General features: G+C 49.7%; 1 protein-coding gene across 4 annotated transcripts in view; it reads left to right on the top strand.

The window, feature by feature from the left end:
- The window catches only part of LOC115463418 (oocyte zinc finger protein XlCOF6-like), a 1,170,818-nt gene that overhangs the window by 454,376 nt on the left and 697,666 nt on the right, over nucleotides 1-18,776 (top strand). Inside the window, exon 1 of one of the 4 annotated variants that reach the window (XM_030193900.1) lies at nucleotides 11,939-12,007. The exons of the other annotated variants lie outside the window; for them this stretch is intronic. Within the exon in view, the coding sequence (XP_030049760.1) occupies nucleotides 11,981-12,007 (27 nt within the window). The 5' untranslated portion in view covers nucleotides 11,939-11,980. Of the gene's footprint in view, nucleotides 1-11,938; nucleotides 12,008-18,776 lie in introns of those variants that run through there. 4 annotated transcript variants of the gene reach the window in all.

The following is an 18,776-nucleotide window of genomic DNA, read 5'->3' as shown; positions in this document are numbered from 1 at the left end:
CAACTTTCTTGTATATATCGTATGAATTCCTTATCCGCAGCTAAATATGCTGGGAAACGCCAACCCGCCCCCCTTCGTGATGTTTCTGGGTCCATCAAGTCTATCCATGTCATCGCGTGGTCGGACACCTCTTCTGGTCCAGTCACTGCGTCTACTACCCTGTGAAACAAGCATTGGTCTACAAGGATATAATCTATCCTTGACCAGCTACCATGTGCCCGTGACAAGTGGGTGTAATCTCGCGAATCCGGGTGTAGGGTCCGCCACGCGTCCACCAAATTTAGTGATTGCATGAACTGTGGGAGGGCTCTCGATCTTGTTCCACCCCTGCTAGCCCGTCTAGTGTTGAGCAATCTAATGTTGGATCTGCTACAAGATTAAAATCTCCCATTACAAGCAGAGGGACATCTCTACGGGAGGCACAGCGCTGAACCACCCGCTCATAAAATGATTTGTCAAATAGATTCGGCCCATACATTGCCACTATCATATATTCTCGGTGTTGAAGCCATAAGTGAACCATCAAGAATCTCCCCTGGGGATCTCTCTCTATGACTTCTGATTTGGCCACTAGTCCCTTGCGAATCAAGATGGCCACCCCTCTACTTCTCCCCTCAGCCGGAGCCGCATGTACTTCCCCTACCCATGCACACTTTAATTTTTGGTGTTCTTCTGCGGTAAGGCGGGTTTCCTGTAAGCAGGCCACGTCCGCTCTGTGTTTTTTAAGGGCCGCTAAAATTTTTGTTCTTTTAATTGGGGAGGATATACCTCCCACGTTCCATGTTAGGAACCGGACCGAGTTACTCTTAGTCATTGCTATGCCCAGTTGTCATGTAGCGGTGAAATTTCCTTGACATGCGGAACTCCGGGGCCCAGCTCCACCCGTGTCCCTTTCTGTCTAACCAATTAACTCCTGCGTCATATTCTATTGACCTTTCCCCCTCTTTGAGTCCAGCATTTTGCCGCTCTCCAGAGTTATCCCAGAAATCTTTCCGTGGTGCTTCCCCTCCCTCTACCCCATTTCTCTTACCACCCTTCCCTTCCCTCCTGCCACCCTCCCTCCCTTCCCCTCCTCTCTCTCTTATCTCCAACCTTGCACTCCCCTCTCCTATCCTAGATCGGGTGTGCAGAGTCAACAATGGTGGGACTTCCTCCCTCCCCCATCCCCCCTCCACATTCCGTTAAACACAGTAATAACACAACTGAAACATAGCCATCTCCCCCTGTGGTAAAAGTACAACGCTGTGAATTGCTTCATACGTTACTTACAGTTTATTACTTAGCTATTTAACCAACATTCTGCTGTCCAACTGGGACTTAACTTTTGGTAAACCGGGCGTTCTAGTTCCTGGAGCATAATATTGTGCTATCAATTCACCCCTGTTCTGAGTTTTTGCAATCCTGGTTTTGGAGAGCTTCCTGAGCTTCTGCTGGAGAGTTGAAAATTCTCCAGGTGCCTTCCATGTTAATTTTTAGTTGCGCAGGGTAAAGCAGCAAAAACCGCTGGTTCCTCTCTGTAAGCTGCCTGCAGATTGGGGTGAAAGCTTTCCTACGTTCCTGCAGAGCTTGGGAATAGTCCTGGAACACTTTAATGCTGGCTCCATCCAAGTTTAGGGAGTCCCATTTTAAACGCGCCCCCCGTAGAATTTCTTCTTTGTGCACAAAATTATGTACCTTGACAATCACGGCTCTTGGTCGAGTTCCATTGTTAAGTCTTTTCCCCAATCTGTGAGCCCTTTCGAGGCAGAGCGGCCCCATGCTGTCAGAGAGGGCGAATTCCGATTTTAACCAGCGTTCTAATTGTTCTGTCAGGGAGCGGTCCGGTATCGACTCCGGGACGCCGATAAGCCTTAGCTTAGACCTTCGGGATCTATTCTCGAGGTCATCCAGCTTCGCGGCGTGCAATTTCAATTCTTTTTGCATCTCTTGCATTGGCGCTGCCGCTTTTACTGCTGCGTCCTCTACCTCCGACACTCGTGCCTCAAGCTCACCCGTTCTCTTAGTTGTTTCGCCAAGCTGCGTCTCCACACTTGCCAGCCGCTCGGAGATTTGTTTTAGTTGCGGCTCTAATGCGGTCTTTACCGCTTCTGTGAGTTGTTCCAGTTGAGCTTGGTGGAACCGCGGCACTGAGTCTGCTGCCGGGCTCGGCGCCATCTTGTTTTCGCCGAGCCCTCGCTGTTTCTCGGGTTCTTTTTTCGTTGTTTTCCCGGTCATCGCTCTAGTTTCTCGAATTATGTAAGAGTCCATGTGTCTTAAATCTGCTCCTATTAAAGCGTTCTTGTTTCTTAGCGAATCAGGCCTGTTTATGGAGGGTCTGGGGAAGGGAGAGCCCGAGAGCGAAGAAGACGACGACCTCTTCTCTCAGCCCATCACGTGACTCGCTAAGTTGCCTTTTAAAGGCAAGCTGCTCTTTGGGGTCGAGCTGGACAAAATTGTGACCGATCTCGGCACGTCTAAGGGCAAGAGGTTACCAGAGGTCAGGGCTCGGGCCAGTGCTCGCCCCGGTATCTCCAAAGGACGGTTTCAGGAAGCCCGTCGGTACCGCCCGGGCAAGTCGGGCTCCTCTGCCCCCTCTTCCTTCAAGAGGAACTTCTCCCCCAAGCAGCATTCCTTTCGCAGAGACCGCCGTCCGGACCTCCCCCAGGGTCTCGTACCCAATGACGGGGTCCTGGTCCATGGCCCAGTGCAGATTGGAGGACGCCTGTCCTCGTTTCTGGGCGAGTGGACTAGGGTAACTTCAGACGCTTGGGTGCTGGAAGTCATCAGAGACGGCTACAAGCTAGAGTTCTGCCGACCCTTAAGAGATGGGTTTGTACTCTCTCCCTGCAAGTCTCCGGTCAAAGCTGTGGCAGTGCAGCAGATCTTGGACAATCTGATCCGCCTGGGTGCGGTCGTTCCGGTGCCAGAAAATCAGCTTGGCAAGGGACGTTACTCCATTTACTTTGTGGTACCAAAGAAAGGAGGTTCTGTATGGCCTATCCTCGACCTCAAAGGGGTCAATCGGGCCTTGAAAGTTCGGCACTTTCGCATGGAGACTTTCCGCTCTGTTATAGCGGCAGTGAAGGCAGGGGAGTTCCTGGCATCCTTGGACATCAAGGAAGCGTACTTGCATATTCCCATCTGGCCTCCTCATCAACGCTTTCTGCGTTTTGCAGTCCTGGGCCGACACTTCCAGTTCAGAGCCCTCCCGTTCGGGTTGGCTACTGCTCCGCGGACCTTCTCCAAAGTAATGGTGGTCATCGCGGCCTTCCTGTGAAAGGAAGGAGTACAAGTCCATCCTTATCTGGACGACTGGTTGATCCGAGCCCCCTCTTATGCAGAGTGCGGCAAAGCTGTGGACCGGGTGATTGCTCTTTTGAGCTCCCTGGGGTGGATCATCAACTGGGAGAAAAGCCAGCTGCGCCCGACTCAGTCCCTGGAGTATCTGGGAGTTCGATTCGACACCCAAGTGGGCAGAGTGTTCCTGCCGGACAATCGGATTGTCAAACTTCAGGCTCAGGTGGACCAGTTCCTAGTAGCCTCTCCTCTTCGGGCTTGGGACTATGTGCAGCTGTTGGGCTCTATGACGGCCACTATGGAAGTAGTGCCCTGGGCCAGGGCTCATATGAGACCACTACTTCACTCTCTGCTGCAGCGCTGGACTCCGGTGTCGGAGGATTATGCTGTGCGCCTTCCCTTGGACCCAGCAGTGCACAAGGCGCTGAGCTGGTGGCTGAAGACAGACAAGTTGTCTGCAGGGATGCCTCTTGTGACCCCGGAGTGGATTGTCGTCACGACGGACGCCTCTTTGATGGGCTGGGGAGCCCACTGCTTGGGAAGGACAGCGCAGGGGCTCTGGTCTCCTGCAGAGGCAAAGTGGTCTATCAACCTCCTGGAACTCAGAGCCATTCGGTTGGCGCTTTTGGAGTTCCTCCCGGTACTGGTGTTGAAGCCAGTACGGGTCCTGTCGGACAATGCCACGGCTGTGGCCTATGTCAACCGCCAGGGAGGTACCAAGAGCGCCCCTCTAGCCAAGGAAGCCGTGAATCTATGCCAGTGGGCGGAAGCGAACCTGGAACAGCTGTCAGCGGCCCACATTGCCGGAGTCATGAATGTCAAGGCGGACTTTCTCAGTCGCCATACCTTGGATCCCGGAGAGTGGCAGTTATCGGCTCAGGCGTTCTTGGACATCACGAAGCGCTGGGGCCAGCCGAGCCTAGATCTGATGGTGTCATCGGCCAATTGCCAAGTGCCGCGCTTTTTCAGCAGAGGACGGGACCCTCGATCTCTGGGAGTAGATGCTCTTCTCCAACAGTGGCCGACACAGGAGCTTCTCTATGTGTTCCCGCCCTGGCCCATGTTGGGCAGGGTACTAGACCGGGTGGCAAAGCATCCGGGCTGAATAATCCTGGTGGGTCCGGACTGGCCCAGACGTCCCTGGTATGCGGACTTGATAAGGCTATCAGTGGATGACCCTCTGCGGCTGCCAGTGGAGCAGGGCCTGTTGCATCAGGGTCCCGTGGTGATGGAGGATCCCTCCCCCTTTGGTCTTACGGCCTGGCTATTGAGCAGCAGCGTCTGAGGAAGAAGGGCTTCTCAGACAAGGTCATCGCCACTATGCTGAGAGCGAGGAAGCGCTCTACTTCTACTGCTTACGCCAGGGTTTGGCGTACCTTTGCAGCGTGGTGGGAAGCAGGCTCACTTTCTCCCTTCACTGCTCCAATTTCTTCAGTGCTGGCGTTCCTGCAAGAAGGTCTGGAGAAAGGCCTGTCGCTCAGTTCCCTTAAAATCCAGGTAGCGGCTCTGACTTGCTTCAGGGGCCGCCTGAAGGGTGCTTCCCTGGCTTCGCAGCCAGATGTGGTGCGTTTTCTCAAGGGGGTTAATCACCTGCGCCCTCCTCTGCACTCAGTGGTGCCTGCGTGGAATCTCAACCTGGTGCTAAGAGCCTTGCAGAAGCCGCCTTTTGAACCCTGTCGAGGGCATCTCTGAAAGACCTGACGTTGAAAGCAGTCTTTTTGGTGGCTATCACTTCAGCCAGAAGAGTTTCCGAGCTCCAGGCACTCTCATGTCGAGAGCCTTTTCTGCAGTTCACTGAGGCAGGAGTGACTATTCGCACAGTGCCTTCCTTCCTGCCCAAGATTGTTTCTCGCTTCCATGTGAATCAGCAGCTCTGTCTCCCTTCCTTTCGTAGGGAGGACTACCCAGAGGAATACTCTGCTCTCAAATATCTGGATGTGAGACGAGTCATCATCAGATACTTGGAAGTGACCAATGATTTCCGGAAGTCGGATCATCTGTTTGTCCTGTTTGCAGGTCCTCGTAAGGGTCTGCAGGCTGCTAAGCCTACAGTGGCAAGATGGGTCAAGGAAGCCATTGCAGTGGCTTATGTGGCCGCGGGGAAGGTGCCGCCTATCCAGCTGAAGGCTCACTCCACTAGAGCTCAGGCGGCCTCGATGGCAGAGGCCGGGTCCGTCTCCTTGGAAGAGATTTGCAAGGCCTTCCTTCTTCTTCTCTGCCTGTCCCGCCCTCGTGTGACGTAACGTCGTCGAGGGCGGGACAGAGGCAGAGAAGAAGAAGGAAGGGTGATGTCGGCAGCTCAGCAGAGCTCAGTGCTGCGTTCCCGGACCCTCGCTGTTTCAATAGTGGAGCGAGGGCCCGACCGGGTAGAAGGTGGGTGGCGGCGGCGACTCGGGTGGGGGGAGCGTTAGACGGCGGTGTCCCTCCCTCAGCAATGCGCAGTACAGACCCTCTGTGTTCCACCCCCCCCCCGTCATCACGTATTGACGTGGGGGCGGGGCAGAGAAGGTCTCTACTGCGCATTTGCGAGTGAGTACGGTCACTCGCCGTTTATATGTTTGATACCCTGCTCTTTCCCGCTCGATAGCAGGTTCAGTGCGTCTTACGAGGTATGGTGCAAAGTATCACGGAGCTAACCCAGTTATAGAGAGTAGGACAGTAGGAAGAGATGTGGGGGAGAGGATTGGGGAGAATGGGTAGTGTTAGTGGTGTGGATCAGGTTCGAGAATTAAGTTGGGTTGTTTGGGTATGCTTATTTGAAGAGGTAAGTTTTCAGCAGCTTTCGAAAGGGTAGATGTTCATTGGTTGTTCGGATGTATAGAGGTATTGCGTTCCATAGTTTGCTGCCTATAACGGAGAAGTTGGATGCGTAGTAGGTTTTGTATTTGAGGCCTTTGCAATTGGGAAGATGGAGATTGAGATATGGTCGAGAAGATTTGGACCCGTTCCTGGCTGGTAGATCAATCAAGTCGGTCATGTAGCTCGGAGATTTGCCATGGAGGATCTTGTGGATCATTGTGTGGGCTTTGAAGTTTATGCGTTCCTTGATAGGGAGCCAGTGAAGTTTTTCACGCAGTGGTGTTGCATTTTCAAATCGCGATTTGCCAAAAATGAGTCTGGCTGCTGTGTTTTGGGCGGTTTGGAGTTTTTTCATGATTTGGGCTTTGCAACCGATGAAGATGCTGTTGCAGTAGTCGGCATGGGTGAGTACTGTGGATTGTACTAGATTGCGGAAAGTTTTCTGTGGGAGGAATGGTTTTACTCTTTTCAGTACCCGCATCATGTTGAATGTTTGAATCAATGCCTGATGCTTTTTGAGATGCAACCCGGGTCTTTCCCGTCTGAGAGCCTTAAGATCACATATATTATCTCCCTACTCTCTGGACTGGCCCTGCCCTGGGCCTCTCCGCTCTGGGAGCAATGGGACCCGATTGTTACAGATCTAGGGGAGTTCCTCTGCCGTTTCAGGATGATATTTTATGTGCCAGGGTGGCCATCCTCGGCCGCAGCGGATCTGCTGCAAATTCAACAGGGCAACAGCTCTGTTGGATCAAATGCAGTTCGTTTTTGGACTCTAGATGTGGAGGTGCGCTGGAATCAAGAAGCACTCACAGCCATCTTCTGGCAAGGTTTGAATGGATGGGTCAAGGACCAGTTAGCTGGCCGGGACCTCCCGAATACCTTGGATGCCCTAATCACCCTCTGTGTCCACATTGACGTCCGCTTTCAGGAAAGAGCTCAGGAGCGGACTGCTCAACGTCCTTCTCTAAGACCTGCCCCTCGGCCGATGCGGCCTACGTCCCCTAGAGGAGCCACGAGTTCTCTAGCAGGCGCCCTCGAGGAACCCCTGATTGGGCGACAGCACCTTTCTGAAACCGAAAGGTCCCATCGTCGTACCAATCGACTCTGTTTATACTGTGGACAACCTGGGCATTTCGTAAACTCCTGTCTGAACAAGCCAGGAAATGCCAGAACCCAAGGCCCTGTGAGAGGGGTGGCCTTGGGTCGTTCCTCGCCCCTCCCAGACAATCTGATTTCCATCCCCATCACTCTGCGATGGCAAAACTTCTGTATCAATACCATGGCCCTGCTGGACTCGGGAGTGGGAGGGAATTTCATCAATGCTAGGCTCCTTGAGCATTTGGGGAGACCTGCTGTGCCTTGTAGATGCCTGCAGGTCACCTCCATTCAGGGATCGACCCTACCTCAACCCATCACTCAGGTCACGCTACCCTTGCAGATGCAAATCGGGGTCTTGCATCAAGAAGAGATTCAACTCTTAATTCTTCCCCAAGCTATTCATCCAGTTGTTCTGGGCCTGCCTTGGTTGCGCCTCCATGCTCCTAGCATCGATTGGGTCAACGGTGAGATCAGTAGTTGGGGAGCCCGATGCTTTCACATGTGTCTCTCGTCGGTTGAACCTCCTGTAAAGGTCATTTCAGTCTCCCCGGAGTTCTCCACCCCTGTGAAGCCTCTTTACCCAGAGAATACCAACCAGCTTATTTTCGAAAGTGAAAGACGCCCATATTTCGACCCAAATCGGGAGATGGGCGTCTTTCTTGCATGGGTGCTCAAATCGGTATAATCGAAAGCCAATTTTGGGCGTCTTCAACTGCACTCTGTCGCGGGAACGAATAAAGTTGGCGGGGGTGTGTCGAAGGCGGGACTGGGGCGTGGTTATTGGCCAAACAGAGATGGGCGCGCTCGGCCGATAATGGAAAAAAGAAAGGCATTTTTAGCGAGAATTTAGGTCACTTTTTTTGGACCCTTTTTTATCACGAACAGGTCCCAAAAAAATGCCGTAAATGACCAGATGACCACCGGAGGGAATCGGGGATGATCTCCCCTGACTCCCCCAGTGGTCACTAACCCCCTCCCACCAAAAAAAAAAAAAACTTAAAAAAACTTTTTTTTCCAGCCTGTATGCCAGCTTCAAATGTCATCCCCACCTCCATGACAGCAGTATGCAGGTCCCTGGAGCAGTTTTTAGTGGGTGCAATGGACTTCAGGCAGGTGGACCCAGGCCCATCCCCCCCTACCTGTTACCTGGTGGTAAATGGGAGCCCTGTAACCCCCCCCCAAACCCACTGTACCCACATGTAGGTGCCCCCTTCACCATTAAGTGCTATGGTAATGGTGTTGATTTGTGGGGAGTGGGTTTTGGGGGGGATTTGGGGGGCTCAGCACCCAAGGGAAGGGAGCTAAGCACCTGGGAGGTAATTTAATATTTAATGTTTTTTTCTATTTTTTAAAAGTGCCCGGTTGGTGTCCTGGCATGTGAGGGGGACCAGTGCACTATGAATCCTGGCCCCTCCCACGACCCAAAGCCTTGGATTTGGTCGTTTTTGAGCTGATCCGCTTCAGTTTCGATTATCGCTGAAAAACGAAAACGCCCAGCTCAAACAACGCCCACATCCGATGCATTTGCCTGGCACAAACCGTATTTTTGAAACTAAAGATAGACGTCCATCTTTTTCGAAAATACGGTTCGGCCCGCCCCTTCACGGACCCGTTCTCAGAGATGGATGTCCTTACAAATCGGCGTTCACGTTCGATTATGCCCCTCCAAGACTTCACGGACGTCTTCAATTTCACAGGAAGCGGAATCATTGCCCCCGCACCGTCCCTTTGACTGTCCTATTGATCTGCTTCCTGGCAAGATTCTGCCCAGAGGCCGACTATACACTCTCTCCAGGGAGGAATCCAAGACTATGCGCTCATATATTCATGAGAATCTTCAGAAGGGGTTCATCCGACCCTCCACGTCCCCTTCGGGCGCAGGGTTTTTCTTTGTGTCAAAAAAAGACGGTTCCCTGTGGCCTTGCATCGATTTTAGAGGTCTGAATGACATCACTATTAAAAATCAGTACCGAGAGTCACGTGGTGCAATGAGCTGAGCAGCTGTGTCTAGCTGGAGCTCCGAGAGCCCTCGCCCTGTTAAAGCTGGAAACCGCTCCATTAACTTTAATTACTGAGGCCGTTAACCCTAATTAACTTCTATGGACAAATACCTCAATAAAACTCCAGCTGGGATGGCACTTAGGCCCAGATGCATTAAAGACGTCGGTAATTCCCGTTCCCTACCGATGCCATAGCGAATCGGTAGGGAACGGGAATGCATCAACGATAGGGAATGCAAATGAGCTACTTGTTGTAGCTCACTTGCATTCTCTATTCCTTCGGTACCTGAGTCGGAAAATCGGGACGCCCTTTTAGATTAGGCTCCTCTTCCTGGTTTCTTCAGCCAATCAAAGCGGGCTTAGCTGGCTGTTGGGATGAGAACAGCTCCGTCTCCACTCCTCCGGCAGGAACGCCGGTGCATGTGCAGTATCTTCGTGTGCAACCTCCACCTATCCTTTTTAAACCTTCGAGAGGTGTGTTAACGTCCACCAATCAATTTCTTTATTCAATCCATGAGGACTTACGGTGCGCCATTGATAAATCAAGCGCTGCTCCTTCCGTATTAATGCAGACACCACATCTCCACTACAGTCAGCTAGTAGTTGATAGAATACCACACATAGAGGGTCCATTTCTGCATGTTTGGCCCTTAGCCAGTGTGTTACTAGGGGCGCCTCCTCCTTCTGACGTCGCAAGTTGCTCAGATGTTCTGCTACGCGGTCCTTAATTCTTCGCTTAGTTTGACCAATACACCACTTACCGCATGGGCACGGAATTCCGTACACAACCTGGGTCGATTCACAATTGGTGTTACTTCGCAATATATAATTTCTCCCTGTGATCGGGTGTGTGACTGAAGAGGTGATCCAAGCGTGCCGACAGTATACACATCGGTGACATTTGTCGTGGCCCCCCCTTATTATTGATGGGAAATTGAGTGTACTTTCTTCTAAGTACTTCTCTCAAATTCCTGGCCCTGGTATAAGCGAAACAAATGTCAGATGGCATGTCATGTAGTTGCAGTATAGGCCAATGCTTCCGAATGATTTCTTTAATTTGCTTTGCTTGAGACGAGAAGGGTAAGACCCATACCATCCGATCATGTTTTCTCCGAACTGTTGCTTGCGGCTGCAGCAACCATTGCCGCTGGGCATTCCTTGCTCTCTTGTAGGCCTTCTTTAACACCTGTTTCGGGTAACCCCTCCGTCTAAGTCTTTGGTAAAGGTCAACTACATGTCTGTCAAATAGTTCCGAGGATTGGAACTGGCCCATCGGGATACCATCTTTTTGAGATCTTGAGTGAAAACTGGTATAGTGAAAAATAGAATTGGTGTCTGTGGGTTTCAGTGGATTTGAGTTTGAAATCCCCCCTGTTGTAGCTCAATACTTATGTCTAAGAAACTGATACGACCATAAGCAATGGAGGAGTCAAAAGAAATATGCGGGTCACACGAATTAAGATGCTGTAAGAATTGTTGTAAGTCCTCTTGCTCACCTGTCCAGATTAGAAGGACGTCATCAATGAATCTCTTCCACAATGCAATATGGGTAACAAACCTCAATGAATACACATATGTCTGTTCAAAATGGGCCATATATAAACACGCTATCGTTGGGGCGACCGTGGCACACATGGCAACCCCTAAAATCTGCAAATAATACTGATCCTCAAATTGAAAGTAGTTCCTCCGAATAACTTGTGAGGCCATTTAGTTCACTAATGTTATCTTGTCGCCAGAGTATGTATGTATGTATTTATTTATTTATTTAAAGGCACACAGGAATTTCAATTGATATTCAGGTTTACCAATCAGCAAGTCATAGAGCATCAGCAAACTGTCAATGCTGCTTTCCCTTAGCCATCAATATTCCCAGGACGCATCTATATACATTATTTGATATCTCTCTTAAAAATAGTAGTAATAAACAATATTAAGTGCTTTTGTATAAGATACCACACTGTATTCCACAAAACAAAAGGAGCAAATTGCCACAGACCATTTTCTCTTTTGATCTAGCACAGGAAAAAAAACATTTTAAATGCTCCCAGGTTTAACCTAATTCATGTTTAATGTGGGCTATAAATGTCATAAATATAAACAAATAGATAGAAAGAAACTCTGAATTTTGAGCACCTGATTCTCATAACATGATGTCTGTTTTAGTGGCCCTTTACCAGGAGAAAATAAAAATCTCTGCAGGAATATAACACATGCTATGGTGTCCCTATAACCAGCCCCTCCAAATGACAGAGTGATTACCATTTATAACAAGTTACTACTCTACCTATGAAAAGTTTTTATCCTCTGTGTACATCCGTGTGCAGCAGAAGCTGGCATGTTTGAAAATATAAGTGAGATTAAATAAAAATGGTGCCAACAATAAAGAAAGACAACGTGGGTGCCGCAGCTCATAAGTTAGTTTGCCTTGTTTTGAGTGTATGGCGGTGACGACGGCAGGCGGGGAATGGGAAACAGCGACTTCCCAAATTGGCTTCAACTGTTTGACGTCATCTCCAGCTCTTTCAACATCCTTCGTTTCAAACACAGTATTCCTGCCCCTCCCTCCGCATTTCAAACCTCGTTCTCGTGCTCCAGTAGCCTCTCTCAGTGCATTGCAAGCCTCATTCTGGTGCTGCAATAGTCTGTCTGTGAGTGCCAAGCCTCATTTTCACGCTCCAGTAGCCTTTCTCAGTGTTTTCCAAGCCTCATTCTGGTTTCATCGTTTGCTTCTTCCCCCATGTGTTTCAGAGGCTTCTTTGTGCAGGCACCTCCGAGGTGGAGTTTGGGGGCTGAGTAAGGAGATGCTGGTTCCAGACGTTTCAAAGACCGTAAGGACACCTGGATTTCCTTTATGTCTAAGTTTAATTGGCTTCATGTCTGTATCTGTGTTGTGTGAGACAGTAAGTGGAGGAGTAGCCTAGTGGTTAGGGCAAGTCACTTAACCCATCATTGCCCAGGTACAAATAAGTACCTCTATATACTATGTAAACCACTTTGAATGTAGTTGCAAAAAACAACAGAAATATATCAAGTCCCATTAACAAGATTCTGGAATGTTGCTACTATTTGAGATTCTACATGGAATGTTGAGATTCTGTTGCTACTATTTGAGATTCCACATGTAATGTTGCTAGTGGAGGAGTAGCCTAGTGGTTAGTGCAGTGCACTTTGATGCTGGGGAACTGAGTTCGATTCTGGGTAAGTCACTTAACCCTCCATGGCCCAGGTACAAATAAGTACCTCTATATACTCTGTAAACCACTTTGAATGTAGTTGCAAAAAACAACAGAAATATATCAAGTCCCATTAACAAGATTCTGGAATGTTGCTACTATTTGAGATTCTACATGGAATGTTGCTAGTGGAGGAGTAGTCTAGTGGTTAGGGCAAGTCACTTAACCCTTCATTGCCCCTGGTACAAATACTACTACTACTTAGCATTTCTATAGCGCTGCCAGGGTTACGCAGCGCTGTACAAGTTTAAACATGGGGAAGGACAGTCCCTGCTCAGGAGAGCTTACAATCTAAAGGTAAAAACTATGTAGTCAGTGTAGGTATCAGGAATGGGAAGGTGGTTAGGCACCAAAAGCAAGGGAGAAGAGATGGGCCTTGAGTAAGGACTTGAAAATGGGCAGCGAGGGCGCATGGCGTATGGGCTCAGGAAGTCTGTTCCAGGCATAAGGTGATGCGAGGCAGAAGGGGCGGAGTCTGGAGTTAGCGGTGGTGGAGAAGGGTACAGAAAGGAGTGATTTGTCCTGAGAGCGGAGGTTACGGGTGGGAACATATGGGGAGAGGAGGGTAGAGAAGTAATGGGGGGCTGCAGATTGAGTGCACTTGAAGGTCAATAGGAGAAGCGTGAACTGTATACGGTAGCGGATCGGGAGCCAGTGAAGCGACTTGAGGAGAGGGGTGATATGAGAGTATCGGTTCACGCAGTAGATAAGATGTGCGGCGGAATTTTGGACAGATTGAAGGGGGGATAGGTGGCTAAGCGGGAGGCCAGCGAGGAGAAGGTTGCAATAGTCAAGACGAGAGGTAACGAGCGAGTGGACGAGGGTTCGGGTGGTCTGTTCAGAGAGGAATGGGCGAATTTTGCTAATATTATAGAGGAAGAAGCGACAGGTCTTAGCTGTCTGCTGGATATGGGCAGAGAAGGAGAGGGAGGAGTCAAAAATGACTCCGAGATTGCGGGCTGAAGAGACGGGGAGGATGAGGGCGTTGTCAACAGAGACAGAAAGTGGGGGAAGAGGAGAAGAGGGTTTGGGTGGAAAGACAAGGAGCTCAGTCTTTGCCATGTTCAGTTTCAGATGCCGGTTGGACATCCAGGCAGCGATGTCTGAAAGGCAGGCCGAAACTTTAACCTGGGTTTCAACTGTGATGTTGGGAGTGGAGAGGTAAAGCTGAAATAGTACCTGAATATAATATGTAAACTGCTTTGAATGTAGTTGCAAAAAAACACAGAAAGGCGGTATATCAAGTCCCATTTCCCTTACCCTTTCTGAGACCTCAGGGACCCTAAGACCCACTATTTGAAAAAGATTGGAGGTGCTGATTGAACTCAGTAAAAAAGCCCCCACTCCCAAAAAGAGCAGCATCTGGGCCCATATTATTGGGGGTGTTAAGTGTTGTGTCCTCTGACAACCTCGCACTAGTTTATAATGTGATCCTAAAATTTTTTTACTGTTATTGTCATTTCTAAGGACTTTCACTGCTGTAGTTCCCACTGCAAAGATACGTGAGAAATGCGTTGTGTGTAATGTAGTTCACAGGCGATGCAGCCACTCTTGCCTGTCTGAATAAGAATTGTTACTTTCCTTGTCATCAGCAGCAGATGAATCCATTACGAATGGGTTGTATCCATCTACCAGCAGGGGGAGATAGTGTAACCTTGGGTTAGAAATTAAATAAAAAAAAAATACTTACCTGGGGGGACGTCTTGGGAGCAGGAGCACTGCAGGAGAGGAAAGATGCTCCTGAGAGCATTTTGGGCCGTTTTGGGTGGCAGCACAAAGAAGGAACACCGGGGGAAAGGCTGGGGAGAAAGCGGAGCGATTTTTGGGACTCGGGGACGATTGGGTACGTTCCCGAGTCAGAAGAAGTGTTCCAGTGCGTTTTGGGGCCGATTTTTGAGCCGCAGGCGCCAAGAGGAGCGCAGGGAGGAGCAAGCGCCGAAGAGGGCGTCATGGGAGAGAAGTTGCGAGTGTGCATGAGGCAGCGCGCGTTTTCTCGTTTAGGCCAAAGCCGGGGCCTAAATTTTGGGACCGGCGTCGGAGCTTTTTTATTTTTGACTCCGTTTTGGCCCCAGGACACCGGAGTCTGGAAACATAGACACAGGTCGAGTGAGGGGAAAATCCTGGTCCAGGTAAGGGGTAATTTATGTATTTTTAAAATGTGTAAATTCGTTTTTTTATTTTTTAAAAATCAGGGATTGCTTTAATTTAAATTTGGTTTTCAGATTCTTGATCGGGGAATTTTTTATGATGTTTCTGGTGATTTAGTTTTACAATTTTAATATTTTAAAGGGGTGATTTTGAGGGGGGTGGTTTTGAAGGGGTTAATCAAAAGTTAGAGGGTTAAATTCGATGTAGTGGGTAAAGGGGAAGGTATGTGAATTTTTGGGGTATTTTTAAAATAATTTGGAGAATTTTAAAGGGGTGTTTTTAGGGAAAAAATTGGGACGGACGTAAAAAAATGTTAGATTTAAAATTTAAAAATAGGGTTAAATAGAGGGGGTAATGTTTAGTGTTGGGTGTGATTTTGGTGTAATTTGGGTAAATTGGGACTTTAAAATTTGAGTTTTAGTATTTTTCCCATTGATTTCAATGGGAAAGGTAAAGAATAAAATGGAGATTCAGTTGTGCTGCTCAAGATTCCGCTGGTCAGCAGAGTAAAGCGGAATCTTGGGGAGTACAACTGATTGGCTGAGGGGTCTGCAGAACTCTGGCCGCAGTTCCGTTGCTAAGGCAACGGGGCTGTGGACAGTTGGGCAGAGGAGCTGAAGCTGCCAGACGAAGAGGGTGTGCGCGGCTGGTGTCTGATGTGGTGAGAGGGCCCAAAGTTTGGAAGGTTGACTGAATGAAATAAATAAATAATAAAACATTTGAGTGAAAGAGAAAAGTGAACATAGGGGAAAAGTCTGAGAATAGTTGTAGGTGATTTGTTTGATGTGGTAGTGATTGGTATGGTGAAAGTGATGGAAAGAGTCAGCATCATAGTGCTCCTCTAGTGCAGGGACTGTGTAAAAAAAGGGCAGGTTGAAAAAGAAAGGGCGATGTGTTCTTTTTATTTTTGAAAATAGAACTGACCCCAGTTACATTGATTGACCTTTAGGAAAGCAGATTTTAGGGAGAAAAGGGTTTTCCTTCCTTTTGAGTTTGTTAAGTTAGGTTTAGGAGGAAGAAAAGACCTGAAAAAGCGGTGGACAACTGGGCCCCAGTGCAAGAAAGGTTACAGCGACTTGGAGAACCTGATACAAAAAGGGGGAACAGATAAGTGCTTGGAAGAAAAAAAAAACATTTATACAACTTAGAGAACTACTTACCTGGTGATCCGGGGATCCTGTAGAGGTGCAGGGTTCCTGAAAGAGATAAAGTAATGCAGAAAGACTCAAATTCTTGTTTGACACAGTAAACGTTAATAAATCAATTAGAAAATTTGGTTAAGGTTTAAAATTTTAAGAAAAATGTTAGTACTTATCTGATGAAATTTGTTTGTTGCTTTTGAAAGATTAACCTGTAAAGAAAGTAAGATAGAAAAATGAGTTAAAAATATAGTTATTTATTTAAGAGTTATCATTGATAGCCTTAAAAGAAGTTGTTTGTTCACAAATAAAAAGAAAACATGATTGTTTATGAAAATTTAAGTAGTTGGTGTCATTGAATTCTGGGAAGTCCATCTCAATCCTAATTTAGTTAAATTTCCTCACCTAGCCTTTGAGGCTAGGTGACGTGGTTAGTGACTGTAGCTACTCCTTCACTCCTGTATGCAGAGATTTCGATTGCCACGACTACCAACATCTCGCTAATCGGAATTCTGCTCATATCTTACATCATTCGCAGGTGTGAGGGGGTCTTAGCTACAATAGAGAACACTGAAAACCATAGTGCCTCCAGGATGGCTAGCTCAATCTGCCTCTCAGTATTCTCTATTTCCCAGCAGGGTTGGATGCAGCTTGCTCAGCTCCTTCAAAAAATCTGCCTGGGGTGGCTCCTGTGCTTTTGCCAGTTGTAGCAGGGGTGTTGTGGCTGATGGTGCCCACTTTAAAGGCACATAGGTTCGCCCTTTCCCTGCCTTACCCGGCCCCCTATGTGGATGTAGGCATATAGGTTAGCCCTGTCTCTGCCTTTCCCACTCTGCTATGTGGATGCAGGCACATTGGTTCGTCCTTTCACTGCCCTTCCCACTCTTCTGGACCTCCGGAGTGCCTCTAGCTGTTGCCTCAAACTTTCCTCACAGCGTTAAAAAAAAAAAAGTTGCGTCACGCTTTTGCGCTGCGATTCTGAGGCTTCCTTCTGTGCAGCGTGAACGGAGCTTGGAGACTCGGTCTGTTGAGGTAAGAGCGTCTAGTAGTTCCTCCGGGGAGGGCCTGCGATCGGGGCGTTTTTGCTGCAAAGCTGCCATTTTGATTTTTTCTGCCGTTTTCGGCGATGGCTGCGGAGGTTGTAAAGCGCTGTTCACGTTGTGGCAAGCGCAGATCCGCAGCGGGGCCCTGTAAATCGTGCTCTTCAGACGTCAGGGCCGGCGCTAGCATGGCGAGCGATGTTTCTTCCCGCTCAGTGGAGCTGGCAGCGGGTGCCATTTTGGATGCGCCGCATGGTCCGACCCCCGCAGGAGCGGAGGGGTCTGAGGCCGGGGGGGAGTCTCGGGTAGAGACCACCAGAGGAGCTGCTTGCGCCGGATTGGAACCGGGAGGCCAGGGTGAGCCCTTCTCCCCTGAGTTTGTTTTGCTTTTACATAAAGCATTCATGTTAAAGAGAGCTCTGCCGCAGACATCTGCCACTGCGTTGCCACCTGGTTCCCCTCTGGTGGAGGCTGGCCTGGGGTTGCCGTCTGGCTTGCTTTCCCCTGATACTTGGCCGGATGATAAGCGTAGAAGGGTAAACTCCCCTTCAGAGAGTGGCGCACCCCCCTTCCCCCCCTCCCCCCGTGGTTGGGCTGTGGGGATTCTGAGGGGTCTGGCAGGCTTTCATGGTCCGAGGAGCCAGAGGAAGGTGCTGGATTGCCACTGGATCCAGATGATCCCACCGCGGTTAGGATTTTTCGCCGCAAGGAGCTGCCAGCGCTTATTTCCGACACCTTGCAGGCTCTCTCTATTGAAGATCCTGCGCCTGGCGAAGCCTCCTCCGGCAACCCGAGGATGGCAAGTACTAAGAAGCCTGCTTGAGCCTTTCCTTTGCATGACTCCATCCAAGAGCTTATTTCGGCTCAGTGGGCTGACCCTGAGGGGCCTTTGAAAGTAGCTAGGGCAATGGGGCACTTATACCCTCTTAGTGAGGAGCACTTGGCGCGCTTGGATGCCCTAGTCACGGCGGTGACCAAGAACAGTACCCTCCCAGTTGAGGGAGGAGTCGTCCTGAAGGACATGCAGGACTGGCAACTGGAATCAGCAATGAAACGGTCCTTTGAGATTTCAGGCCTAGCCCTATGGGCATCTGCATGCAGTTGTTATGCTGCCCGAGCCTGCCTCGCTTGGTTGCAACAGGCATTGGAACAGCCCGAGGATGGCGTGGAGCCCCTTGCGGAGGTGGCACAGCAGATGGAGTTGGCCTTGTCCTTTTTGGCTGACGCCCTTTATGATTTGGTCAGAGCCTCGGCTAAACAGGTGGCGGTGGCTGCTCGCCGCCTTTTATGGCTGCGGCATTGGGCGGCGGACATGGCCTCTAAGCAAAGGTTGGTGAAGTTGCTCTGCCAAGGCCTTCTCCTCTTTGGTGAGGAGTTGGAGAAAATTGTCAAGGGCCTGGGGGATGCTAAACCCCAGCGGCTACCCGAGGATAGGCCTCGGCCTTCTTCCAAGGGTCAGGCGGTTCCCTCCTCTTTCAGACCTCGCTTCCGTGAAGCTAGAAGGTACCGCCCGGGGCATTCTGCTGGGTTTACTTCACGTGCCCGTTTTCAGCAGAGGAACTCCTTTTGCTAGGACAAGCGTTCCGCAGCACTCGGCTGAAGACCTGGAGTTCATGGGCGACCCTCTCAATGATGGTGCGCCGGCCCACTCCTCGATTCCTGCAGTAGGAGGACGTCTTTCCCTCTTTCTCAAGGAATGGGTCAAGATTACCTCAGATCAGTGGGTTTTGTCCCTGATCAGAGACGGTTACAGATTGGAATCCAATGCCCCGGTGAGAGACGTGTTTCTGGAGTCCCGATGTGGCACTGCCGTCAAACGGGCGGCGGTAGAGGAGACCTTGCAAGGCTTGTTGTACCTGGAAGCGGTGATCCCCGTGCCTCCCGCCGAATGCGGCTGCGGTCGTTACTCCATTTACTTTGTGGTGCCACGAAAAGGCGGGTCCTTCAAACCCATTCTCGACTTAAAGAGTCAACGAGTCTCTCAAAGTGTGGTATTTCCACATGGAAACCCTGCGCTTCATCATTGCGGCGGTACAG

This window comes from Microcaecilia unicolor, chromosome 1, assembly GCF_901765095.1.
Source record: "Microcaecilia unicolor chromosome 1, aMicUni1.1, whole genome shotgun sequence".
Taxonomy (NCBI): domain Eukaryota; kingdom Metazoa; phylum Chordata; class Amphibia; order Gymnophiona; family Siphonopidae; genus Microcaecilia; species Microcaecilia unicolor.
The sequence above is the reverse complement of the archived record's forward strand: the minus strand, read 5'-3'. Positions and strand labels throughout refer to the sequence as shown.